Here is a 27,259-nt window from a genome sequence, read left to right as displayed (position 1 = left end):
GGCAGCTCAGTAAATCATGTGCTTTTATTACCAGTGCATATTCATAGAGAAAACAAGACTGGGTCGGATAAAATGCTTTAGACACATCTCAAAAAGATGAGCATGTCTTCGCTCCTGTTTGGCAACGAGTCGAGGTGCATGAAAACCACAGCTTCCTAGCTGACTTAACTGGTAGAATTTGAGTCATATCCTGCAGCTCAGAAAAGCTCCACACTGAAAGGTTATGGAAGTGTCTGGGTGTTGAGCATAGTACTGTGATTAATTAAGTCAGACTTGCACCCGGTCTTTCTTCTGTCGTGGCACCGTGTTTTTGTTTGACATTACATAGAATGAACAAATGAGTCCTTCATTTAGAGTCATGGCATGATGGAAGCCAGGCAGAGACTCAGATTTGACAGAAAGCTTAGAACAGTATCACAAATAGTGTACTCTTAAGCGTGAATGTGCTTGCTAGTCAATGTCCTCTCATAAACGGTCATTTCTGGTAATACATCTGTAACAGTTTCTAATATGAAAACCACAAAGCAACAAACACAATAAAACAGAATTCATCTTCCGTCCCAATAGCTATGACCTTGGATTCAGATTAAATTTGCACAAATTAACAGTTTTCTCGCAAAGCTCCCAATGTGCCTGTTCCACTATTATGTCTATGAGTTTATGAATTAAAAAAAAAACAAACAAAAAAAAAACAACTATTTAATATTCTTCCACTGATATTGTGAAATTTGGATGGATTTCCTGAGATATCTGTATTATTTCTATCCAGGTGGTAGCACTTGAATAAAAGCTATTGAATTGTTAAAGGCAAGCCAGTGCTTCTATGAACCCAAAATCCTAAACACAGAAACCTAAATACTGATATACTTTGTTGGTATTGTAAATAAAAACCAGATAGGGTTGTAGCTTTGGAAAAGAGCTGCCCAAGTGCACAAACACTGATCTACATTTCCCAGATGCGGGTGGATACTGAATTCTGCTTTAAGGGGTTAATTTGGGGAAAGGGAGAAAGTGTGAAGCTTGAAAGAAAGAAAAAATATTTAGAAAAATAATTTGCAAATGCTGAGCTAGTATAAAATAAAATAAATTAGCATTTTACATTGTTTTCCCCCTTCAAGATAACAGATAATAACAAAAACGATCATTGTGCTGCTTGCAATAGCAATAAATATGACGATTCTTCATTTAAGCATGTGCTGGGTATGTTTGAAAGCACACTCTTTAACAGCTGCCATACACATGTTTAAAATCCGGGAATCCTTGACTCCTGTGATCTGGACTGCCACAAGGCTGAGTGTTTCCAAAAAAAAAAAAAAAAAAAAAAAGAAAAAGAAAAATCATAGCACATACATAGGGAGTGATCTAATATACACAATATACATTCATGTATATACAGTACATACAGCAAATCAATGCACAGATGGTGGTGACACTTATGTGAGATGTCAGTAAATGAGAAGTTTTACATTTCATTGCTGGAGAAGCATAGCGCTGTTTATTTCACTGTAAGCATTAACTAGTTCATGAGAAAGCAACTAATGGGTGCACTGTGTTGTTGTCTAGGTATCAAGATAAAGTAAAGTTTCATGCATCTGGACGAGTTATGGCTGATTAAATAGTTCCAACTATCTCCTACCTTGTCAGCTCTCACAGAAAGTGTTGTTTAAGAATACCATCCACGTCAGTATTTGCAGATTTTCAAAAACCAGTCCATAGCTTCAAGTCATCGCTTGTTCCGAGTTACGCTACGTCACTTAATTTTAAAGTTAACCGTCAGTTCCACAGACAGGATAAAACATGGACGTAGTTTCCAGGTAAGCAAAAAGGAAGCCAGTGCAAGCAGCAGCTTAAAGGCCATCAGAATGCAATAGATGTAATTGCAAAAAGACTTTGACCCTATAGATGTTTATGGGAAAATGGCTTTCTGTCTTGACCTCTGTAAACCCTTCCCTCGTGACTTAGTCACTCATTTTGGGGCACACTGAATAAAAAATTAAGTCTACTTTGTAAATCTTGGTCATACAATGTTTTAAAAAGGATCATTATCTGTTGATTAATGTGCTATGATTATCCCAATCATTGGCTAACCACTTGTAAGTCATTAGCCAATAAGCAAGCAGTTTCAGATTTAAACCCACCCCTCCTCATCACATCTGGTATTTTGAAATGAGATGGATGATGTCAGCGACGTCCACCTTTTATGCTGTCTATGGTCAATTCACATCATAAAGGTAAGGTGAGGCGACACACAAAAGGCTGTACTGGAAAAATCATTGCACCTTGTGGAATACATTGGTTGTGTCGTCAGTGCTTGCGGTGTTGAAGATGGCTATCTCGGGTATCTACTGTAGGTAACGGTAGACCTTGAAGCAGTGGTTCCCAGAGTCTGCCACCGCCACGTGGCCATCAGATGTGAGAGCCAAGCCCTGGGGGCCATAAAGCGGGTCCGCTGATGTGTTGATATAGGAGAGGAAAGACCCTGAGCTGTCAAACACCTGGATGGGTATGGAGAATTGAAGGACAGATTAGATGAGTGACTACTGCAAGTGTAACGCAGTTCCAGTTATTCATTTCCGCAAACTAACCTGGATCCGACTGTTTCCCCAATCAGCAACAATGATATTTCCATTGGCATCCACAGCCACACCCGTTGGAGCATTAAACTGGCCGTTCCCCTCTCCGTGTGAGCCAAATTTAAACAAGAACTCCCCATCTGCATTGTACACCTGTCAGGTAAGATTAAGCATAAAAGAAAATGGGTGAATGATGCTGACAAGTAAAGAAAAATGCCAGTCACATCCTCACAGCATGAGAAGTACAGCAGTGTTTGGTTTGGTTTGAGTCTGCCTGCCTTTTCTTGTTCTGTTGAAACTGATTGATTTTAAAATCGGTCCAAGTGCATGGCTGAAAACAATGGGGGGGAACAGGTATGCAGCCTTTATCAGAATGCTAAGCACTATTTTAAGATTTAAAAAACCTGCAAAATAAAGAGGCTATCGGAGAGGGTTGCTTCAGTTTTGGTATCTTAAAGTGACTTCAGTCCTATTGTAGGAAGAGAGTTTAGCTAACATCGCTGACTTTGTTAAACCTGAATTAAGAGAAAATCTGGGTTTTAGGCTCCAGAAAGAGAGTTGACTTGAACTCTGAGCTTAACAACAACCAGTGGTTAAAAAGACTTTTTCATTCATTCCCTTGTCAACCGTTAAGGATGGAGACAGCGATTACAACTCAGACTTTTAATCAGCTCACACTAAAATCTATAGTCTCCATCTTTCTGTCTCTCACACTCTAGACAGTAATGCAGCTGTCAGACTGTCAGCCATTTTCCCCACACTGTAATTGGTCACACTGTGAAAAATGTCTGTCACAGTTGGATCTTCTAGAGGATGTGAACATTTGAGTGAAGGAGTGAAGATGAGGCTGAAATGATTTTCTTTAGGCCTTTGAGTCATGAGTTTTTAAATGCAGCTACAGACAGCCTGTGTCCTGAGCGTTTCATGTTCAGCAATGTGTTCACAGATTGCGTTTCAGTCATTAAATGCTGTCAAAGGCACAGTGTCTGAAATTCATATGCTCTGTAACAGATCAGCAAACTGTGTCCATGTTGGAGTCCACTTGCAAGGCGGGACGGATCCAAAATGGATAAGGATCAGACCCAAACTCAGTTTGGCACCAGTCATTTCCCAGCTCATCCATCTGAATCAGTTCAACAGCTTAATTTCTTCTGATTATAATCTGCATTCTTTATTTAAAACACCTCATCCTAATATAATGTTTTTAAAAGCCATTTAAATTTAAACTTGTTTGCAATTACAAAAAAACCCAACAACAACTTTACATTCATTTCAATTATATTAGAAACTATTACTAAACTTTTACTATTAACAGCAACATCTAAACACCGTTGCTATGACTGTGAAAAAGCCATCATCTATCAGTGCAGGCTGAAATTAGATCAGATTATAAATGGTTAAACTGGGAACATTAAAGCAGAGTTTTTTTTTCTGTAAATTTCATTAAACTTTTTTATTCAGTAATCTCAGAAATGATGAAACTCTCTGTATGAAAAAATTAAGCTTTTTACACTCCATTAGAAGATTCAGTTTTTACTAAATAATCATTCAGACAATGAATGGTCATCACCTGTAGGAAAAACAGCTTTTATTTAATTAATCGAAATGCCCTGAAGGCGGATCTGCCCTGTAGTCTGTTGCTATCTGGGTAATTAATATCACCGGTCCATAAGTAATCTGTCTGTTATCTTTTGTTTCTTTCACTTATATTTTACCCTTCTTGGGTTATGGCTGAATAATTAGATTTGAAAATCAAATTGAAAATCAGGATTACAGATTTATCTAGTGAAAATTCCAGTTGGGATAATGATGACCACAGTCTGCCTATGATGATGACAGAGCAGACCAACCTGATTAAAGTTACTCTTTCCTGCCCTTCCATTTGAGATAAATACCATGGTCAGCACTGACGCATGTTCATATTTTTCAGTTTACTGGATTCAAATGGAGGCTTTGCTCTTTATTTACCCGTTGCCATGGTGAGTCCTGATACTGGAGCACTACCGATGATGGTTTTCTTTTTCCTACTCATGTACACCCTTAATTCAGCTGCTCTGGAACCGAAAACTCAGACTTGCTGATCTCAGAGCTAATCAACTCAGGTTTATTGAACACACTTTCTGGAAGAAGTCCCAGGTTTTCAAACATAATGTTCGCACATACTTGCAACAAGCCATACCTTCACTGAATGGTTGTGGAAGTCTGTTACCACAATCTCATTTTTGTTATTTACAGCCACAAAGTGAGGACCTGAAAGCAGAGGAGACACGGAGGGAACAGCAAAGATGAGTCATCCGTCCGTTTACAGTGTATGAGATGAAGCGGCATACTATTTCTGGACATCAAAAACAAGACACCAAGTGATCACAGAGAAACTCTCAGAGCTGAGACATGACAGGGCTGAAGCACCAACATGTAGAAAAAGAGAACAAAGATTCATTGTTTTAGCTCACAGTCACAGTGAATATATTACTTACTGAAAACAGGGCCAGATTTACTAATCTTTGTATCCAGTGCAATGTTTGCACCACTTTTCTCTAAAAGAAAAGAAAAGTTATAAGTGAGAAATGAAAGTGAACGAACGGGTGAGTTCAACTTAAATATTGCTGTACAACTGGAGCGGCATCAATGAGGGATTCCAGCAAAGCATGCAAATTAGTCCCCCCCCCACATCTGAACAACAGGGAAGGACGATCGTCAAAACTTGGCATGCAGTAGTGTACATCATGAACTGCGGACTCCAGCTGTGCTATGATGACAGGGTGTATAATTTATCATTTATAATTAGGACAATCAGTGCAACAACCAAAACATTAACTGTGTGTTAATGTCTCTAATTAAGCAAGTAGCTATACATGCACTCATTAGTTAAAACAAATGAAGGGTGCATAGAGACATGCTGATCACTAGCACTGTTCAAATCAACTTTCCTGTGAAGAAACAGAAATCAATTTTGTAAATCTGGCCCAACCACATGCCCTGATACATGAAACTTCATCTCTGTCATTTTCCGTAAGACACATTGTTAATAAAATGATCATATATATATATAAAAATATCCCATTTATTGATTTAACATCACTCAGTACCTGCAAAGTGTCTGTCTGATGTTCCTCTGGCGCCAAACTTTGTCACCAACTTCCCATTTGATTGGAAGATGAAGACACAGCAGGCCTTATTATCAACCGTGATAATGTGTCCATTCTTGTCCACAGCCACACCTTTGGGGCCCATTAATCTTCCAGCACCAATCTTATTCTGTTACAAACAAAGTTTTGTTTTAAAATCTAGTTTCACTTTATAATCGTGCGGTTTAAAAACAAAAAACATTTCTTTTACTGACTGGAATGCCAACCTTGAACTTGCCATCCGAGGAGAAGATGCTAATCCATCTGTTGTCATAGTCAGCTACAATTATGTCCCCGTTCATGTCTACTGTGACTCCTGTGGGGCGCTGCAGCTGGCCTGGTGAACGACCTCTTACCCCAAACCTCATCTTAAACTGGCCGTCGTTAGAGAAAACCTATAAAAAAAGAAAATAAATTATTAAACACTTCAAAAAATGAATTCTTTGAAGCTAAATAGGTTAGCCACTGACCTGTATGCACTGGTTGTTGCTATCTGCTACCACAATCCGACCATTACTGGAGGCCGAGATGCCTTGAAGATTGGTGAATTCTCCTTTATCTCTCCCTCTTGTTCCTGTCAAATCAACAAAACATCACCATGTTTTTAACACTAAGAAAATATTAAAACTTTTAAGGATAAGTCACCATTTTGTGCCATTAAAAGTAAATTAAAAGCACTAAAAGCATAAAAATATGCATGGATGGAAGATTGTAAGAACAGTCAACAGTACGATTAATATCCAAAATAACGCTTTTTCACTCACCAACTCTATATATCAGCTCGTCCTCTATTGGATTTTCCTTTTTCTTGGTGGTGCTATACATGCTGGAAGGCCTGCGCACGGCCTTCTGGCGAACATGACCTCCTCCTCCGCTTGGGGACTTCACTCGTCTCTTCACATCGTCTGGCGACTGCAGGACATCTGACGGTTTGACAGCACGCAAACGGAAAGGACTCCCCCTCACAGGCTGTTCATATAGCAGCAAAGAAAAGGTGAATTCTCCCTCAGAGCGGAGGGTGTATCCAACCTCGTAGGTGCCGTTTTTGTTGTCCACCACCTCAGCTTCAGTACACACCCCATCCGCAGAGATAATCTCTGCCCTAAGAACCGCGTTACCAGTCTTCACCAATTCTCCATCTTTGTCTTTAGTGGTGACTGTGATAGTGGTGTGTTGGCCAACTAGTGCGTGTCGCAGACCTTCACCGGTGGCAACGCTGGTATGGCCTACAGCCCCCGTTGTGATCAGGACTCCTAGATTCTGAATGGAGCGCCTCAATCCATCCGTCTCCACCTGGCATTCCAGATGTCCGTTTTCATGAGGATGCTCGGGAAAGCTGTGTCTTGCCAGAGCACTCACCCTCTCACCCATTTGTTTTTGGACCAGAAGGACTTCAGTGGCGCTCCCATGGCTCAGTGCATGCTCTGTGAAGTTACAGCTACTCTGAATGTTCTCTCTGCCCTGAAGCAAAGAGGTAAGCTGAGTTTGAAGCACCTAAGAAGATGGAGAAAGTCAGCAGAGCTATCATGATTTTTTTTTTTTTTAAATGCATCAAATTTAAAATGAATAAGATCGCTGACCTTCTGCTTGGTGCTGCAGATGTTTTCCACCTCAGTAATGAGAGCAGTCTTGCGTTGGTGTAGGGCCTTCTCCAGCTCATCAAAAGTATTACTGATTTCTGTCACAGAGTCATTTTTCCTTTCTGTAAGTTGCTTGGAGATCTCATTCACAAGGTCAATGGCAGCTGTCAACTGAGGTAGTCTGCCAGAGCAAAAAACAAACGCAGATTACAGCTCTTTATACTTTTTCACATCCAATTTTACTAATGTCTTCCAAAAGCAATCGCATAATAGATTATGTGTTAAAGCAGTGAAAAATCTTACCTGTTGCGAACAGTGTCCAGCTGACCTTTAAGGGCTGACTTATGCTGTTCGAGCACATCCCTTAGAGGCACCGTCACATGTTCCCTGTGTTCTCCTTCTGTACACTCCAGACACATGGCTGTTTCACATGACTCGCAGTAAAACTCCATCACCTGCAGATGGTGCAGTTGAGGCAAGTAAAGTCACATTTCTGAGGTCAAGGTTGCTCAGAAGTTCAAATGTATATATACAGAAGGCATTTCTTTTTAATCCAATAACAGTCGGCAGCCTGGTCATGAACATGCAGATGAGGTATGACAGCTCTGACCTATTTTTCATCAGCATTTTTTTATTTTTTAAAGCTTACCTTGCCCTCGTGATTAGGGCAAGAAAGGGGCTGACAGGTTGTAGCTGCGTTGGCTGACTCAAGAACATTGCCCGCCTCAGGCTGGCTGCACTCTGGGTCTCGTTGTAACACCTCCATTAGGTTTGTGATGAAGAAGTTGTTCTGCAGGGCTGCCACACCCTTCTCTGGCAAGATAGAAGTCTGTCTGCACACTGGGCAGGATAGTGTCAAAGACTGGGGAGGGATGTAGTTCTGTAGACATCTACAATCAGATAAGATGTTAAAGAAATCAGTTAATAAAGCTGCAGTCAAGCACCAATTTCAGGGTGAGACCTGATTAGAAGACTGGACAATGTGATTTGAGTGGTTACTAAGCACAACGATGTAAAAACAGTACTACTGTAGCAACACAGCTGTGGAAATCAGTATTTGCTATTACCAAAGCTGTGCCCTAAAAAAAGGCTGTGTGCTTTTCTTGTGACCAAGCTTAGAGTAGCTGGTGACTTACGTCATGCAGAAACCATGATGATGACAGAATAGCTCGCTTAAGCGAGGAGCTGTGATACCAAATTTAGAAATTGCTAAAAAAGACATTAAAGTACACTAAAATCTAGCACGCTGCATCCTATAATAGCCAAACGCTGACTCATCTTTTTTATTTTGCTTCTAAATGTTTTATGTCTGCTTATCTCTTTACTGTCACTTTGATCTCCTGGTGTCGATCACCTTGTAAAGCTAAGTGATTCATGGCTTACTTCTCACAGAAGGTGTGCAGGCAGGGTAGCACCTTTGGGTTGTGATAATGGTCCAAACAGATGCTGCAGACCAGGAACTGCTTGTCTATCTGCCTCACCACAGGGCTGGTGCTGCCAGTCTCACGCTTCGCCATAATGACAGACATTCAAAGGGGACACTGGGAACACTTAACCTGTGCAAACAAGGTGAAAGAAAGAGAAAGAAAGAGAGAGAAAGAAAGCCAATCAAAACATGATACTAATACTGATGTTTTACTCTTGGTGATATTTTTCGGTGTACTGTGTCACTTTTATTATTTAATATGACTCCTAGATGAGTAGATGCCTGCTGGCTTGCAGTTCAGATGGCAGAGTTGCTGTTACATGAAATTATACCACTGGGTCAAGCAGGGATTAACTTAGCATGCCAATGTTGTGCCGTACATCTGTCATAGTGTACATAAGCACATAAAGGATTACATGGAGTCCAAAAACACAGACAAACTGGTCAATAAACACCGCTTACAAAAGTGAGTGACTCATATGATAATAAAATTCCAGCAGGAGGATTGGTGTGTTTTGTCATTTGGTTTGGCTAACACTGTAAAGAGCCCTATTGTTTTCAGTTTTTTCCTCTATAGTTTCTGTCCTACAAAACACCTTCAGTCAGGTAACTCACACTCTAGGCTCCTTATAATTTTCTGTAATGCACCATCCGCTAATAACCTTGACACTGCATTGCACGTCTTGAATTAAAGCTCAAAAAATTCATTACAAATTAACTGAATTTATCCCCTGACAAAGACAGTTCCGTGACGACTGCTGAGATGTCAAATTACATGGGAAAAGAACTCCAAGGCAATTAATTTATTTTCTTTTGCTTTTTCTTTCAATTTTCTTTGTAACACTAGCAAGATATGTTCTTGTTATGTAGGATCATGAACAGTTAGGATACCCAATAGCTTCATTAATGCCCAAGAAAGCTTAAAACAGCTATCTGATACGTATATGAGAAGGTTAATTGCTATGGTGCTATTAATCAAAGTGAACCTTTGAGCCGGGGAAACCTGACAGTTGACCTTGAGCCGTCATTTTAAACCTGATTACAGATCAAAATATGTAAATGAATGTAGCACACCATCACTGATGCAAGATGTCATATTCTGAGTAACTGACAATGTATAACATTTTTTAAAATTCTTGATCATGTTTATGAGCGTAAAAACATCCTGCTCATTGCAGTTTAAAACAATGCACACAGACCGGACAAAAGAAGGATTCACTCTATTTGAGCTTACTATCAGTTTCCTTGTTGCGTCACTATAACATGTCTCACCAAACAAAACTGTCTTTCAGCTGATGCCTTAAAAATATAACTAGGCCCCTTTTCTTTGAGAGCAACAAGAGGAAAGAGGAAGCTTTGAAATGCCACTCCCCAAATTCCTTCTAGTTCCTTCCCTTGACTCTTAGCAGGCTGAGTTCAGGAACCACCTGTCTCTCTGTCTGAGGGGAGATGGGGAAAAATTCACGGTGAGCTGGGCTCTCTGCCTCACATGAGCAAGCAGGCCTCGGCGGCAGCTGTCCCTTTTTGCAACACAGAGCAGCGAGCAATAACAATGGCATTTCAGCTCTGCTCACAGCTCAGCGCCCCACATCTCTTCCCCTCCCTCATTCTCCCTGTTTTTTTATTATCCTGTCATTTTTCTCTTTCTCTCTCGGCCACATAAATGCACTCATGACATCAGTATGCCTGAGCCCAGCCACAGACAGATGGGAATTTTCTCAAGCACGCAGACTCTATTGTTGTTTCTTCCCAAGTGATCAGAAGGCCTACTGACTAAGGAGGTCTGCCAAGCCCATTCACAATAAGCCCTTCCCAAAAAACTCTATGCCTCCCCTTCCCTTGTCTCCCCTAAAAAGCCCTCCCCTCCTTGGGCTGTCCTCCCTTTACATAGACTCTGAATTGCAGCAGCTGAACGGTGACATCAGGAGGAAGTATGATGAGCCAAGACCTCTAGGCTCCTCCCTTCTCGACAGACTGGCCACTGTCTTTAGGATTGCAACAGTCTCCCCCACCTTCCCTTCTCCCTGCCTGTCTGTCTGTTCTTCAAGCAGCCCTCCTCGGCTCAGTTACTCCCACTCGCCTCACCACAGACAGATCTTTCATTAAAAACCTTCTTTCCCTGTGTGAATTTAGAGAATACCTAATGTACAACATAAATAGTAATATATTTAATTAAACACAGACTAAAGACTTCAATCTGCAGTTTACTCTAATGTTTGAGGAAGCATGTGATTAAACAGCAATCACAAGGCTTTGTCATGAAAAGTGCACAGTCAGCGCTTCATACAGATGAGGTCAATAGTCCCTTTCCTCTCTTTTTACTGCAGAAAATCACGGCGCGAATGTTTGCAAAGTCAGCCGTTTCACTGCAAAACGTCACTTGCCACTCTCACTCTGCATTACTGTTAAGTGCCTTAATCTCCTCCTGCAGGGTCAGGTCCTGTCTGCCATCTGGATTACTGTCTCACAGATTCAGATGACACCATCATGCCCAGTCACTTCAAATTCGCTTTGAAGAAAATGCTTCATGTCCACATAAAAGAATGAAGGCTAGTCACTAGCTGTCCGAAGATGATACAGCTGTATTCCATGCTTGAAGCAAGTGTGTATGCTCAAAACCTTTCTCTTGAAAACAGACACATGTAATATGAATGATTTAATTGGATTTTAGCAACAGGAGCTCGCCTTCAGAGAAAACATTGCCCTCAGCTTAACCTGCTTAGATTTCAATCGGTTGCGCAGGTAAGGGTTTCTCTCCTCTCACTGCTCCACCGATTGAAGTGCTACTTTTTATATCTGTAGATGCTTTTAAAAAAATAAAAAAAATAAATCACTATGGTTATGCTGTCCTCTATAATGGAAACAACAACAACAACAAAAAATAATTACACATGCTTCCTAATCCAGGGCTTTTTGCTCCTCGATAAATTGGAATAAATAGGAAAGAGCAATTTCAACTTTTTTTGAGACGGAAAATTCCAGTTATAGAGGAAAATATAATGTTATTCTGAATACATGACTAATTCTTTGACCCACAGTTATGTGACCAACTATTATTACATTTAATGCAAAATGTCATCTCTTGGTTATAGTCAATGAGACAGAGAGCGAGTTAAAGTCTTTAAAAATAATAACTCAAAATAAGCCCCTAAAGTTATTAAACTTGACTTGTCTAATTTCAGTTAATGGTTATAAATCAGCTTGCTTCCAGGATAAAACTATCAGTGTCAGCATGTCAACATGTGATTTTCAAGTACAGAGCGGCCCTGTGGTGAAGTGATTAGCACCGTTACCTCCCAACAGCAGAAAATTCTTGTTTCAAACATGCCCGAGGCCTTTCTCTGTTGAGTCTGCATGTTCCACGTGTGCTTACAAGCATTTCCTCAAGGTACTCCATTAAGTTAAATCATGATTCCAAATGAATAGTGAGCTATTGCCTTGTGGTAGACTGGTGACGTACTCAGGGTGTACCCCTGCCTCTCACCTGGTTACAGCTGGATGTGCTCCAGCCTTCGTGCAACACCGAATAAGACTTTTGATTAAAGAAATGAACGGACCATAAAGTCGGTCATTCATTACAAACAGGCTGAAATTTATTCATTTAACTGTTGTTAACTTAGAAAAAGTATTTGGTGGAGAAGTTTCATTCAAATATCTCTGGACTATGCAGACTAAGAGAGACACAGTTAAACAAAAAAACTCTTTTATACAGGAGATGATAAGCTAATGAATTTGGCCCAATAAAACGGAACTGTCACATGACCAAATGCTTGGACTGGGTATGCTAACCATACTGTACCTTGGTACAGCCCCTCACCTCTCCAACCGATCAATCGATTATTCTGATTGGCTGCCCGTCCCAAACAGAAGGTTTAGACAGCGGATGGGTGGGGCTATTGTACTCAGTCTCAGCTGCGTGTCTGAGATGACCGCATAGAAATATCTGGCACCACTAACATCATAATGAGCCAAGTAGAAGAAAACCTTTCTGAACTTCTGAGCATTTAGAGCAGCCTGGAGCTTTTGGGCGATTTCTATTTCTTATACATAAATAATATTTGAAGTTTTGGCCATATTTAATATGACCATGCACCATTTTAACAGTATATGTAGGACAGAGAATATAAGAGCAAATAAGAGCATAGATCCCATTAATGATACTTTCATGATAAATAAAATGAAAGACTGATGTTCAAGTCAAATTTTTACTTCAATCGACATAATGAGAAATCAGAAACTGGCCCTTTAAGAAGGCTGTAATTTACAGATTGTTAATACCATTCCTTAACAGTGACTATTCAGGATTCCAGGATGTTTGTGCTTCAGTGGCCATATTTGCCTCTTCCCTTCCTCTTTCCTTATTTGAGTAACAGACAAGTATCTTTTTCTCCAATGGTATCCAATATTTCAAATCTATTTTAAGCATTACTATCTTAGCCAGCTCAGTATTATTGAACTACAATTGCATACAGCATCTCTTGGAAAACGGACTTTGTATCCATGTTACCATCTTGTGATATCACTTTTAAGAGACACAGCAGAGAGGAGTCTTCAGCAGTTGTTTATGTACTAGACCAGCATACACTGGTGAAAGCCTCACTGACCTGAAGAGAGAAGTGTTGTCCCTCAGTGATGTGCTCTCCAGATTGTGTTTAAATATAGACTGTAGTTTATGTTTTCTGCTACATCTGTTGTGTCCTTCCTCATGTGCCAACACACAGTAATTGTTCACAGGCTGAGCAGAATTACCCGAAATGTAATTTTGAATAAACCCAACACGCTGTTGAAAGATTTTTCTGGGTTATGAGGAACAAGGTAGACTGTTACAAAGGAATATCTGTACGCTTGACTCAGATATAAAGAGAGAAAAGACAAGTAAGAGTAGAAGTGAGAAAAGCATATGCTCCAGAGACACAGCATAAATTACATAATCACAAAGCATCTGAACTATTGTCTACATCACAGCGAATGTCTCATTGTTTGTAACTTTGTTCAGAAGACATTTGTGATCATTGTCTCAATTTGTAGCACTTTCAGGTGAACACAGGTCAAGAATAACTATTCACAGTTATATCTGCACTAGGAATAACAATGTGGAGCAGTTACACTCTTTACAATGCCAAAGTTAATGTGGACCTAAGAATGAGACATTCAGGCAGCTGGATCTAAGCACAGGGTCTGTTTTATATGTTTTTAGGGACAGAAAAGATGCCGGCTCCGTGATGACTCATCAATCATTATTCACACAAACTTCTTAAGACTAATACACCCACCACCACCACCACCACCACCCCACCCCCCTTACACTCCATCAGATGAAGAAATCTGTCTCGATGCATCAATCTCTGACAGAACAGTCACAGCATGGAACGCTGGGCTTTACATAAAAGAAAAACAGTGTCTGTATATTATATGTAAGGCTATTGAGAATGATACACTCAGCATAAGAGCGGGGACACATTTGCATGCCTAATAATGGCCTAGCATAGACACTTACTGATTGCAATTAGACACTGAACTACTAAAAACTAACACTGTGGCAGTTTTTCATCATTTTGTTTTGTGTTTAGATTGATAAGATCTGACAACAGCAGATTTTTGTCTCGCCTTGTGAGCCCACACTCCTAAACATTGTCAGAAGACAATGCGGCACGCAGGGCAGCCTGTCTGCAGGCACAACACGCACTGCAGATTTAACAAAAGGTAGATCGGCGCACAAGCGGTGCCTGCAATGCTTATTCACCTGCAGTAAGAGGACTGAGATGTCTCATACTATGACTCAGTAGTTCAAATACGGTCTCATACACGCTGTACTTTGCAGATACACAGACACTGTGAAGCATTAGTGGGGTTACTCTTTGTTAAGAAAATGTAGTTCGTGTTCAGGATATTTAAGAAACTGAATGTGGTTTCGGCTTGGCAGTTTGCCGAGCGGCACAAATGTTGGTTTGATAAAATGAACAGTACCAGTGCTCAGCTGCTATGTTATTATAATAGGTAAAGAAAAAAAACTGTGACTTTATTGTGCTATATTTACTTTTATTGACTTAACCATTTTGTGCTGTCACATGTTTTACAGCGTGAATGCCTCAGTCTGTAATCTATAAATTTCGTTCATCTCTGAACTTTGCACTGTTGTTCAATAAAAGAAACAACAGCACTTTAGTTCAGTAGCTGAAGGTTTACAGATGTCTACTGGTAAAGGTATTTTCCAGAAAATATTGATTATTTTTTTAGTTGAAATAAACCACTCTGCTGCTTCAGAAAGTCTCATCTAATATTTATTATCTATAGCGAGTAATCTTGATGTGACTGCATCCCTCTTGATGATGTCTTATGAAAGGCTGACGATGCCTCATAAACCACTAAACAAAAATAAAAATAATAAAAGTGCTCTTCAAAGGAGGACCGACTCAAACGTAAGCACAGAATTAGAGGATCCAATCACAAGCATTTTACCTTCTTTTGTTTTGTATGTAGTCTACCTCATCGTGGTTGTTGTATTGGTAGTTTGGTGGATGTGCCTTGTACTGGTTGATGGTCATCTGTAGCCTGTGTACTATCAGCATGCACCGGCTGTGATAAGTCATTATATTCTAATTTTAGATTGCCGTTTCAGGAACTGACCAGGGACACCAGCTGACAATTAGACTCAAGTCAAAACTCTGGCTCATCTACAGTCATTCTTCTGTTGATCAGTGAGCAATAATCTAATCCAATAAATGAATTAATAACACAAAATATGCACAATCATTTTCATGGAGATTAAACCTTCAAATATTTTGTCCTAAACTCCAAAATAAGTGCTTTCTAATTGCTTTCTAGAGCTATAAACCATAATTATAATTATTATAGTTATTACCTACAGTAATCTATTTATTCTGAATTGGGGTTTCAACAAACCTCATGATGACAACTAGGAAAGATTAGAAAGGGCGAACGATCCAACTTGTGTATTATATTAAATCAGGTTAATCATACACTGATTAGCAATTAACAGTGGAGCCAGATAAACTGATATTGCATTATATTAGATTAGATCGTTTCCATTTGATGTTGTTACACAAATTAGGAAAAATAAACCCAGGAGAACTGACTCACTGCCATGGGTCTCATTTAAATACTGATATAATAATATGGAAAGCAGGTCAATAAATCATTGAATATGAAACATCAAAAAAAATCTAATTATCCTGCAATCTATCTTTTTATAATATATTTATCAAGTTCCCTATCCTCTCACTTGTGTTGGTGCACTGGGGGCTGATTTTGTTAGCAGGTAAGGGCTATAGCCTATAGCATATATGCTACATGTCTGCGTTTGATCGAATTAGTATTCAAAAGCTGTTGCTGTTTCTGGTCACTTCTAAGCTACAGTTTAATCTCTGTTGCTCAATATTTGCAGAGTAGTACTGTATAACCCACACAACGCCCTTGTTGGTCCCCTGGTTCTCTTGCACATGTTCCCTGTCCTGTATACCTTAAGAGCACAGATATAATTTGACTCTCTAAGCTCTGCTAACAATCTGCCCTCTGGCGCAGCATCCCGCACCGTCTGCACCCTCCCTGTGACCCAGTGCAAGCAGCCAACAGAGCAAAACCAGGCAAACATCTCTATCACCTGCACTCATTTTAAAAATTAAACTTTTGAGATACTTTTAGCCTAAAATGAGAAATATAAAACGAGCCTTTCAGAACAAAGACAATCAATACCAAAACCACTGGACCGTCTGCTCACAGTCTAGGCCTGAAGACTAAAAAAAAAATGTCTTCAAAAATGATGCATTGCCTGCTGCTGTTGCTGCAGTACAGTGCAACACAAGGAGCCACAGAGTGGCACAAGAAAACAACATGTCGATTCACATGTGGCTCACAAAACTTCTCAGCAGCACACTCCATACATATTCAGATGAGAAAAACCAACGGAAGATCACTAATCCTCTAACAAACGAGCATGTATGCTTGGTTAAAAGAGCCCAGCCCTCAGACTGCAGCAGAGATGCCCACCTGCTACTGAGCCGGCAGCCAGCTAGGAGCTAAAATGGAGAAGTGTGTGGGCTGAAAGAGGAAGCAATGAAAAAAAAAAAATGCTTTAAAAAAAATCAGAGCAATGGAGAATTTCTGTGCAACAGTTTGTCTTAAACGGTGCTGGAATTAATTGCGTTGACTTTAAGTTGGTTGATTGTTGCAATTTTAAAAAAGCACAAAAGAGGGGGACATCATGTTTTTTTGGTTGTTTTATTTAAAGTACAGCCCCCTCTGATATGATTTATCCGTGCACAGATGCTGCTGGGATGAAGTAATCAATTATTCATCTGCTTATAGCCCAGTCATTGTATCTCTGAGGACTCCGGATAACGGAACAAGCAGGATGAGAAAGCAGAAATTCGACACCATAAAAAAGAAGTGAATGGTTACATTGTACTCACGTAAATTCCCAACAGGAGTGTCAGCATTGCAGGCCGTAAAGAAAGCTTCCCATTGTCAGTGTCCCAAACCTCTCCAATACAGAATCCACAGACAGGGCGACAGAAAGGAAAGGGCAGGGTCTGTCTGGGAGAAGAAGGGGACAGTAAGGAAGAGGACAAGGGAAAGGAGGAGATTAGGGGAGTGGTTTATGCGCAGGATTGGTCAGAGGGCTAATGGGAGGAGTTAAAGAACCCAATAGCATATGGAGGAGGCAGGGGATATGCAAAAGACGTGGAAAATCTGGAGAACTGACTGAGGGATAAATCTGACTACTGCAAAGGGGTTTGGCTTCCTTGGGTACCACCCATTTCCTTTAAAAGCACAACGTTTATTTCTTTACCCTTTGAATTTTGGGGATGTAAACACAAAAACGATCAGAGTAAAACGAAAAAGCACAAAACTGACGGCAATATAGTGATTTAATTATATTACATTTCCCTAAACCTTCCTTCCAGAGACTTTTGTAAAAATCGCTAAACATGTAAAATGCTAATTATTATAAAGAGCATGTTGCTCGAAAGCTGACGAGGTTTTTTGATTTGTTTTTGTTTGTTTTTTAGAGAATGGAAGGGGATAGGTGTGTTCATTTAATAATAGGAGTCCTGCTAGTTTTAGTAATACAGCACTCTAGAGGCCAGGTGGTGGTAGAGTATGGAATATGTAATGGGATATGCTGTGTGTTTTCACTTAGAAGAGGCTTTTGAGAACAAAGAAAGACTCTGGCTTTTTGCTAGTGAATTCAACAGCTTTCACTTTGGGGGATTATTTGAAATGAGAGTATGTGTTCATGCAGGTTGAGAATTTTGAATACAAAATGATGTCACTGTATAATAAAATGCTGAAGGCCGTCAGTGTTAGGTGGCTGTTGTGTTGCAGGCTATAAGGAGTTTGTTGGGGGGTGGGGCTTGGGGGTGAGGGGCAAACAATTGTCTCTTGGTTTTATTCTGCAAGGTGGAGTTGCCATGGAGACTGCTTCCAGTTGAGTCAAGATGGCTGCAGCAGTCTGGCAGCAGCAGTGACTATAACAGATATACATAATGTAGGTCAGACTGACAACACTGACAGTGCTTTTCTCAACATGGTTTAAAATAGATAATTCAACAAAAAATAACACAACCCTAAAGTAATCTATTACAAACATTTAAATAAATAATCATTTATTTTCATTGAACTGATCTGTATTTTTATTTGTTTATGACTGACTTAGAGAAATCTAGGTCAATATTATGCCGTCAAATGATAAACAGCATGACTTCCCCTTTGAAGGGATGATGTAACAATGAAAACAACAATAACAAGGCAGCCAGCCATCACACAGCCATTACTGCACTAGAACTTTAAAGCAGGTTCAATGCATAATAAATAGAGATCTATCCGTGCAGCCGCTCTTCACATCAGACGCTGTTTTTATGACCTTTTCACTGTTCAGCATAAGAAGTTTAAATAGGGATTGTTTTTCATGAAAATGATGATGAAAATCATTTACAGTCAATGGCCGACTGAAGTCTAGAATCCATGAACATCACCAAATGCTGCATTTTCTCCCTTGAGAAGCCTTTAATGCAGCTGCCTTCAGTTGATGCTTGTTTGTGGGTCTGTCTGTTTTCAGTTTGTTATTTAACAACTGAAAAGCTCTGTTGTGTTGAGATCAGATGACTGACTTGCCTGATGAAGAATCTCTCATGCCTTTGCCTTGAGAAACTCTGGGGTCTTGCAAAATGATTTGCCCATTTGCCCTGGGAAGCACAGTCTGATCAGTTGTGGAGCATGTGGCTGAAAATGAGAATATAGCCATGTACACTTCAAAACTCATCCTGCTGCTTGTATCAGCAGGCACATCATCATTAAACACTAGTGACCCAATTAGGCAACCATACACGCCAATGCCATAACATTACATTTACTGTTTACTTGACAAGTAATGTGGAATTTTTTGGAATTTTGAGCCGTTTCTCTATTTCTCTACACACTTTCCTTACTGTTCTGGTTCATGGTGATTCTGTCCAGAGATTTTTGCTCTTCAGAAATCTGCAGGCACTTTTGTTTTCTAAAGAAATCCAGTTTGGTCTTTTGTTCTTGTTGTAAATTCCCTGTTTTTGTATCTTTGAAGGCATCTAATGACAGACTTTGACAATAGTACGCCTACCTCAATGAGAGTTTTTTGACTAGCTTAGATGTTGGGAAAGGCTTTATTAGAAAAGGGAAAAATCTAGCTGACTACCATGTGCTTTCAGTCCTTTTGGTGAAAATGAGGGACTATTTTTGTTAAAAAAAATGCTTAAATTCAAAAGCGGTTCAAGCTCACGCTTTAAATCAAGCTCTTTGATTTAAAATCTACAACTAGTGCTGTGAGAGGCGAAATTACAAAAATGTTGCCATTGTCTAAACACATATGGACTTAATGTGATCAAAGGTTAGCTGTCCATTTCAGATTGTTATTATATACCCAAACACAAGCTTATAAGGGCTTGAGCAGATAAGCATTCTGAATTGCTATTGATTATTTGTTTGTAAACATAAATGGAGTATAAATATAGTTGCCTGGTTTGAGTCTTGTACTGAAACATATTTATCACTGACCCTTTACCATATCCATGCATGCTAGCCTTATAAATATTTTATCATAGAGAATTATAAAAAACAAAAACATTTGAAATACACCAGTCTGTGTATATAGAAGAGGCTGTTTTTATTACTTCATTATTTCAAGTCAGACAGCCTGACAGAGTACCAAAAACCTAATTAATGCAACTCTGGCATCAACTGCAGAGCACTGGTTGCCGGTAGTTGAATAAACAAGGTCTAATGTTATGGTACAAGCTGTGGCCTCTTTGACCCAATGCCTCTGCTCCCACAAAATGAAAGTACTGAGGGTCTTCCATAAGTGAAATGTACCACCATTGTCAGCCACCAGGTACTGGGCCTTCACCTGTGGTGATGTCTTAAGTTAATTTGGGATCAACGCCCTTCATTTGGACTTTTCATAGTTCAGCTCTGCTCAAATACAGGCTGCCTTTGTAACACTGACCTATTTAAGATCAAACAATGGCTGAATTGAGTAAGACCCTCAAAGCAACCACACTCTTCTGCATTTTTGACATGCTTCTGTGATAATGTGGAAAAAAAAGAATTACAAGAATGTTTCACAAAAAGAGTTGAAAACAGAGCAATACAAATATACGCAGTTAAAAACCAAAACAAAAAAAGGAAATACTGTATTTAAGCATGCATTACAAGCACGCGTAGTTTAAAAACAAAAACATCTAACCAGGATTTAAATACAGCCTCTGAGCCATTTTATTCTCTCTCTCTCTCTCTCTCTCTCTCAATGACTAGAAAACAGTCATTGGTGTGTCTCCCTCTCTCTCTTTCTGTCTCTCTCCACCTTCTCAGTACCTTCTGCACGTTTTGCACGTCAATCCTTCCAAAGTTCACACACTGTAGGCATTAAACCATTTATCCCATTTTTGAGAACAGTTTAGTCAAAATAGTCTTATTGGATATGGATATAGATGCAAATACAATGAATGTGCCCATCTTTCTACATCAACCAGAAAACCTCCACTTTAAGCCAACTATATTTTGCCATCTAGTGGTACAACATACAAAATGCCTTCTCCTAAACAAAGAAACCTTCCTCACTTGCTTAAAGCTTTCTTGAATATATTCACAATTTAGGAAAAACTACCAAAATAGAACAATCTTAACACTTTGTTGTCATCATGAATTAATTGCAATTAACATTAAATTAGATAAATTATCTTTTATACATGTAAAAATATATCCCAAAGGCTAAACACCAGAGCCTGTGGGCTTATTTACAGTGTCCTTGCTGCTCTGTAGTTTGCTCATATCGCCGAGGCGTTTTAAAAAACTAAAAAATAGTCCAGTGGTCTCAGTTTTGAACACCACAGGCTTGCTGCTTGCTGGAACAGTGTCACTAGTTATCTGTACATCGTTGTCTGTGGGCTGCATGACAGGAGCTGAGGAAACAGGTGGCTTGATTGTGTTTTCTGCTGATGTGTCATTTGTGTCTTCAGCACCTGATTGTTTTAAGTTGTGAGAAATGTCAGTATAATCAAACACTGGTTTGGAGGGAGGGTGTCCGGCGCCCTCTCGCTCTGGCATCGTCCCTTTTTCTTTAGCCACATGATTTGGAGTTCTGACGGGCAGTTCAGTCCACCGATTACTTTCCCCTGCCTCGGTTTTTGGGACTTTAGTAGGCAGCGTATGGCGGCGTCCAAGGTTACGTTTAGGGGAAGGTTGAGGTTTGAGCAAAACTTGAAGCAAATCCTCATTGCTGGGGTCATCAGGATACCTATCCGCCTCCTCATCAAATGTGCGCTGACGGCGTATGGGCGCATTTGGAGGAGGAGACTTCTGATTTTCCAGAGAGTAGTCCCCAGATGAGACGCTGCCACGGCTGTTCTGAAAACGCAAAACTTTTTTAGATGCTTCACGCAGCTGTTGGGCCTCCTCCTCATTATTATCTTGCAGATCTTCCTCATTATCATCAAAAGATCTAACTGTGGTCATAAGTCTAACAGTCCTTTTGAAAGGGTTCCTAAGTCCTCTAGAGTCCTCTTCTTTGGAAGTTTTCATCTCTTCTTCATTAGAATTTTCACTCTCTGCCATTGTGTCCTCGATGTCTGACTGGGCTTTGTGCGAGTTCCGTAAGTTCGCAGTGAGTTCAACTGCTGAACTCCACTCTTTTCTGCCCATGTCCTTAGCTCTAACTGAGGCTTGAATCTTTTGATTTACTGGGGGAAGGGTTTCCTGAGAAGTAATTTCTGAAAAGCTCCCGTTATTGGGACTACCATTAGTTGGGCTTCCACGAGTCGATGAGGGCTTTTCTGCTCTTCTCCTAGAACCACGTTTGATGACAAAGTTTTGTAGCACAGATTCTAATGCAACACTATCCATTTCCTTATCTCTACTGGAGCAGGTAGCTGTGGATCTCCGCTTGGCTGCAATTTCCAGTCTGTCTCTGTGTCTCCGTTTCACCTCTGCAGTCTCTCTAGCTTTGTTTTCCTGCAGGAAAAAAAAAATCCCAGTTCAAACCCTTTAATTTTTCTTTTATCTCAGTATAGGAATATGCCAGCACATATAGCGCGTATATTACCTGTATAGCTCGCAAAAATCTTTCACAAAAGGAGTTGAAAATGGAGCAACACTCTTCCAGTTTAAAATTCTTGGCATCCTCACAGAAGTACTGTGCCACTCTGTCACTTACAGACTGCAACTCCTGAAGATCAGTTTCTACTTCTTTCAAGCAAACCTCCGCTTCCTAATTGGAGCCAAAACCAAAACATTAGAGCATATACTCTCTATTAAAATTCACACAAACTGGACCAAGTAACAAATCACCCACCATTAGAAAATCCTCCATCTGTGCCTTTAGGTCTTCCTGCTTTAAAGTGTTTGCATTGGCATCTTGCACTTTCTTTATTTGCTTTCGATACTCCCCTTCAATGTCACCTTGATGTATTCTAAAAGAATTTTTGAAAGCATTTCTTCTCTTATTCTGATGATACAGCAATACAAGAAGAAAAAAGCCATACAAGACACTCCTATATGGCTTTTAAAAAGGTATTGCTTACCTTGCTGCAGCTTCAATGTGTTTGAGCTGTTCTGGAAATTTAAGCAGTGCTGTGTCCACCTTCTGAGCTTGCTGTGATCAATTAGAAAGTTTGTTGAAAATCTAATTATGCAACTTCATCTTAAGGTGAGAAACACAGACTTCTCAAACAAGTAAAAGCCACTTGCCATCACAACATAGTGCATAAGATTCATTCCAGGTTTGTTTGCTTTGGTATCCACTAGTTTCAACAGAGAAGACATTTTGAAGCCAACTGCATTGCCCGCGTAGCCGCCCTATGATCAGATAAACATATTTAGATCAAACAAATATAAATACAAAGAAAAGTCATCCAAGACTCCACAAACACAATCATTATATACTCACAGCATTCATGTAATTTCCAGTCTTAAGGACCAGGCGAATGACAGCATGAAGATTATCGCAATCTAGCAGCTCTAAAAGAAAACATATATTGTTAACTCCAACTCCAAATGGGCGTACAACTCTGCTTTAATGGGTCTCATGTTTCAAACTCAAGGAATGCAGACATTACCCCTTCCAGCAGTGGTCAAAGTACAGATGAATTCTTTTACTTCATCCATAAGGGGAAAAAATTCCTCCTTCAGCACCAAGCAGCTCAAACGCTCTTCATAGCTAAAAGACAAAACGTTTCCATCATTATCACCACTGACATTTAACATGTGATTTTCATTGAATTACACTCAGGTGGCTTACCTGGGGATCTTGACCAACAGTAACATAAATTGATCTGCTTCAGGGAGAGCAGACATGTCACCTTTGAAATTAACCAGCTGCTTTACCTGCATTTGTGAAATCAGAAAATCTGATTATGTATTTGCAAAGTAAATAAACAAAGGTTTAGAATCACATGACGCAATAGACATGTTTAAAAAAACAAAAACAAAAAGCAACTACAGTACCTCCCCTTCATCCGGAAGCATCTTGCATAATTCCTGCAGTTTTCCAGTACCAAAGCCCAGGCCATTTCCTGATTTGATATCCTCAATCATGTCCTTTATAGACCTGTAATAGAGGTCAAGCGAATCAGTTATCTTTAATTATGTTTTTACTGTTGCTTTGAAATATCTCATTAGTTCTGAGTGTCTGCTTTCATATCACACTTTTCTATGCCTGGTAAAAAAAACTTGAAAAAAAAAAAAGCTGCTGACACATACAAGCCTCTACCTGCTCTAATCACTTTATTTCAACCCTCAGAAAAATACATGCTGTGCAGGACATGAAAATGATGGAATGGAAATGTGCTCAGATTGCAGAAAAACATATTTGGTAACAGCATGAGAAAGAAAAAAGTAGTTAGATTAATGTATCCATATGTTGTTCTCTTGTTTTGCTGGTGACACAGTAGTTTGATCACAAACATTTTACGGATGTTAACAGTAACAGGATTGTTTTCATTCCTTTTAAGATCTGTTGTTTATGACAACTAGCTTTAGGCAATAGATTTACAATACCTCGCAAAAGTGTATCTGTAAGTTACATCAGGGAGATAACCTGTTAGAGCTGTAGAACAGTCTAGTATAGATCAGACCTGCCAGGACATGTCGGCTTTCAGAGATTTTGTGAGTATGATGCAGTCTTATTGCATACAAATATGCCTGCCTCACCTTGTCCTCAGTACAGTGTAACATGGAAAGATTATTGTGCAAAATACTCACACCTTCACAGTGCTACCACTGACTCACCGCTTGAATTGCTTTAGGAAAATTCCAATGTTCATGCTCCTCTTGGAGCTGAGGACAGAAATCTGGGAGGGGAAAGGAGAACAGAGACCGGATTAAAATCTGCTTGTTAGCTGCTAAAACGGTTTCATTGTTGACTTGAGCTCTGTCTTTCGTATCACAGACATCTCAACTTTCCAAAGAGACAGTCGAATCCAAAGGTTAAGAATTCTTTGAGTTGATTGTATTGAACATTCCAGGCAAAGATGCAGTTTTTGCACCTTTTCACCATTTCTCTTACAAAATTCTAGGTGAAAGGTCAAAGTAAAAAGTTAAAATGTGTTGTTAGTCAAATCATGATTGATCTACACTTCATTAAGTAAATGTGCCTAGTGGTGTTTATTAGGGACGGTAGCTTAAATACAGAGCATGGACAACAGAGTGATGTCAGTGAGAACACAATTAGACCTTCCTTCAGCAAACAAATGAAAATAATAATACTCCACCCTTGTACTGAGTGATTTTACATCATTACATAATGTTTCTGACAGAAACATTATACTATTGTTGTCATTTGTTGTATTTATATATTGCAAAGTTGGGCCTATAAAATGTAAATTGTAAAATAAGCAAATGTAAATTGCAATTTTAAGTTTCACATAAAGGGTAATAAAGTTCCTATAGTATCACTATATTCCCAGTTCATAAAATCACCACTTCGGTCACTCTGGTTTTAAATGTTAGGAGAGGAAAACATTGCAGGGACGTCTGTTTTTTCTTATATGTAAGCTTGGGGGGGGGGGGTGTTAATTCAGGTCAAAAGAACTTGCTTCCATACCTCAGCAATAAACAGGAAAGAATATAAAAGCTTTCAATCTATTGTACAAACCTTGGGGGTCAAAGTTCCACTACATGAACGGGTGATAGTGACACATTTATAGCCTGGCTAGCTGCACTCACCATTTCCCCTGCTGTGGCAGAACTTGGCAGGCCCCTCAGACTCTGACGGTTCAGAGCTTTGATTTGCTGCTGGGCCTGCTTGTGGCTGAACAGCTCCTCCATATGATCAGTGTCCAGTTCATATTCCCCATCAGTCTTATCTGCTGTCCAGATGTTGTGCTTTCCTATAACTGTGTGTTTGGGTAGGGTCTCCCAGTTGAAGTTGCGCATCTTGGAGCGCCGGCGCTCCAACCTTGAAATTGGACCCAGGCCATGTAGGGATGGAGGTGGAGGAGGTGGTGGCGGAGGAAGTGGAGGTGGTGGGGGTGGAGGTGGGGGTGCAGGAGGACCTCCTGGCTGCATCTTTTAATAAGAACCTCTCAGCAGGTTTTGAATGCATCCACACTCATATTCATGCATAAAAGCTGAATTTCAGCATATATTGGAATGCAGTGAATGTAGAAGCGATTCTGGTCGTTTTTACAGGAATGCGGTGCAAGAGTCAGTCCTGGAGTGACTTGTTCAAAGTGTTGTCAGTTAGGATGATGCATTCCGACTGAAAGAAACAAAGCAGGGTGGGGACACATAAGCTACAGATCTTCATACACTCTACAACAGTGAGCAGCTTTGTTTAGCACAGAGTACAGAATTTACTTTCTTTACTGTACATAAGATTAATTATGGGAGTGATGCCGCCGATTATTTTCATAAAAAGTTTCCTGAAACTTGTGCAAACACTATAATAATTCATGATCCACTTTGGAAACGCATAGAGGCTACTTTAAATCTGCCATAACAGTCACTTTAGGAGATCTAAACGCTCCTGGTGTTTTATCCAGTACAGAGCTATGCTTGTCCACCGTGATCGGTAAACTACTAAAACCAATGTTTGTTCAAACACTTAGCATTATTTTTAGTTAAAGACCAGAGAGTAAGAAATGAAAAGTCAACTCACCTTTGTGTTGGACTCAGCACAAGTCCCATTACTCCGCTTCCCTTTTTGTTTCTTTTCTTATGGCCCTCTTGCTGAAATTTCAAAAGTAAAGAGTGACATCAGCCTGGATAGAGTGTCGAAACTACCTGTGTGTAAATGACACGCCCAGGTGAACTCACTTAAAATCCATGACAGCCCACACCTTCCCAGGCACTCTGGGATTGGCTTATTTCTTTCTCTCTCTCTCTCTTTCTTTTCCCTTTGGAGTTTGGGGAGGCGCTGCGTTTCTATCCATCTGTCAATGAGTTGCGTGAGTAAGCGGTCAACTAGAATGACAAATATTCTGACTCAGAGAGAAAACCCATTGAACATATTTAAAATGTAATAAATACATTATCAACTTAATTAAAAATAAATTAAATGTTATATACTTTAGTAAATATTCCTGCGGTGAGACCGTCATTGATTTGAATTCATTATATATATTAATTTTCAACTAATATTCAGGCTTTAACTCTATATTATGGGAGTTCTCTCACAAAGGTAAGCGGTATAATAAGTCCAGCTCTGATTGGCTGCGTGTCGTTTGACTTCCGCAAACATAACTCGCCGCTTTGATGGAGTCGCAACCACCCCCCCCCCCCCCCCCCCCCACTCCATTTTTTTTTAGCATAATTTCACATTTTAATGCACAAGAAAAACTTAAATTCTCACATTTGTCTGTACATATTTTGACCGAGACCAGCACCAACATTTCTTCTTGGTAAACAGCTTGAACCTTGCTCCGTAGATGCTCGTTATCAGATAACGATAACGGATTGCTCACCAGTCACAAGCCCAGAATGTGTATTTGTTTTTGTGTAATAGAGTACATTTAACACCACTAATACAAATTAAGTCGACTGTTTTTTCTACGTGGTGTATATTTA

At 39.8% G+C, this 27,259-nt stretch overlaps 2 protein-coding genes across 3 annotated transcripts; both read right to left on the bottom strand.

The window, feature by feature from the left end:
• Positions 1 to 6: 6 nt before the first annotated feature.
• On the bottom strand, positions 7 to 17,301 carry LOC113035767 (tripartite motif-containing protein 3-like). 2 transcript variants are annotated; one of them, XM_026191460.1, is made up of 13 exons: positions 17,137 to 17,301; positions 8,665 to 8,837; positions 7,931 to 8,171; positions 7,585 to 7,736; positions 7,282 to 7,462; positions 6,466 to 7,195; positions 6,172 to 6,275; positions 5,929 to 6,096; positions 5,663 to 5,831; positions 5,051 to 5,110; positions 4,753 to 4,823; positions 2,586 to 2,726; positions 7 to 2,495 (listed from the first exon to the last, which is right to left on the bottom strand). In XM_026191460.1, exons 2-13 carry the CDS (start codon positions 8,808 to 8,810, stop codon positions 2,343 to 2,345), a joined length of 2,316 nt encoding a protein of 771 aa, XP_026047245.1. In that variant the 5' UTR covers positions 8,811 to 8,837; positions 17,137 to 17,301; the 3' UTR covers positions 7 to 2,342. The 2 variants fall into 2 exon arrangements, with proteins under 2 accessions (XP_026047245.1, XP_026047246.1); XM_026191461.1 differs by lacking the exon at positions 5,051 to 5,110.
• A 2,539-nt stretch (positions 17,302 to 19,840) lies between these two features.
• fhdc4 (FH2 domain containing 4) lies at positions 19,841 to 26,545 on the bottom strand. The gene is made up of 12 exons (XM_026193489.1): positions 26,352 to 26,545; positions 25,418 to 25,952; positions 24,482 to 24,543; positions 23,699 to 23,801; positions 23,493 to 23,578; positions 23,311 to 23,411; positions 23,142 to 23,212; positions 22,943 to 23,050; positions 22,777 to 22,847; positions 22,548 to 22,665; positions 22,299 to 22,463; positions 19,841 to 22,207 (listed from the first exon to the last, which is right to left on the bottom strand). Exons 2-12 carry the CDS (start codon positions 25,757 to 25,759, stop codon positions 20,969 to 20,971), a joined length of 2,466 nt encoding a protein of 821 aa, XP_026049274.1. The 5' UTR covers positions 25,760 to 25,952; positions 26,352 to 26,545; the 3' UTR covers positions 19,841 to 20,968.
• Positions 26,546 to 27,259: the final 714 nt, after the last annotated feature.

This window comes from Astatotilapia calliptera, chromosome 14 (assembly GCF_900246225.1).
Source record: "Astatotilapia calliptera chromosome 14, fAstCal1.2, whole genome shotgun sequence".
Classification (NCBI taxonomy): domain Eukaryota; kingdom Metazoa; phylum Chordata; class Actinopteri; order Cichliformes; family Cichlidae; genus Astatotilapia; species Astatotilapia calliptera.
The sequence above is the reverse complement of the archived record's forward strand: the minus strand, read 5'-3'. Positions and strand labels throughout refer to the sequence as shown.

Excerpts from the sequence above, each read along its gene's own strand:
- LOC113035767 (XM_026191460.1), bottom strand. The coding sequence starts at position 8,810 with ATGTCTGTCATTATGGCGAAGCGTGAGACTGGCAGCACCAGCCCTGTG. Across the intron at positions 6,097-6,171 it reads GCAACAACCAGTGCATACAG|GTTTTCTCTAACGACGGCCA; the intron begins GTCAGTGGCTAA and ends CTTTTTTTATAG. Across the intron at positions 5,832-5,928 it reads CCTCGGATGGCAAGTTCAAG|AATAAGATTGGTGCTGGAAG; the intron begins GTTGGCATTCCA and ends TGTTTGTAACAG.
- fhdc4 (XM_026193489.1), bottom strand. The coding sequence starts at position 25,759 with ATGCAGCCAGGAGGTCCTCCTGCACCCCCACCTCCACCCCCACCACCT. Across the intron at positions 23,213-23,310 it reads TTTGACCACTGCTGGAAGGG|AGCTGCTAGATTGCGATAAT; the intron begins GTAATGTCTGCA and ends GTTTTCTTTTAG. Across the intron at positions 22,464-22,547 it reads AGATGGAGGATTTTCTAATG|GAAGCGGAGGTTTGCTTGAA; the intron begins GTGGGTGATTTG and ends GGCTCCAATTAG.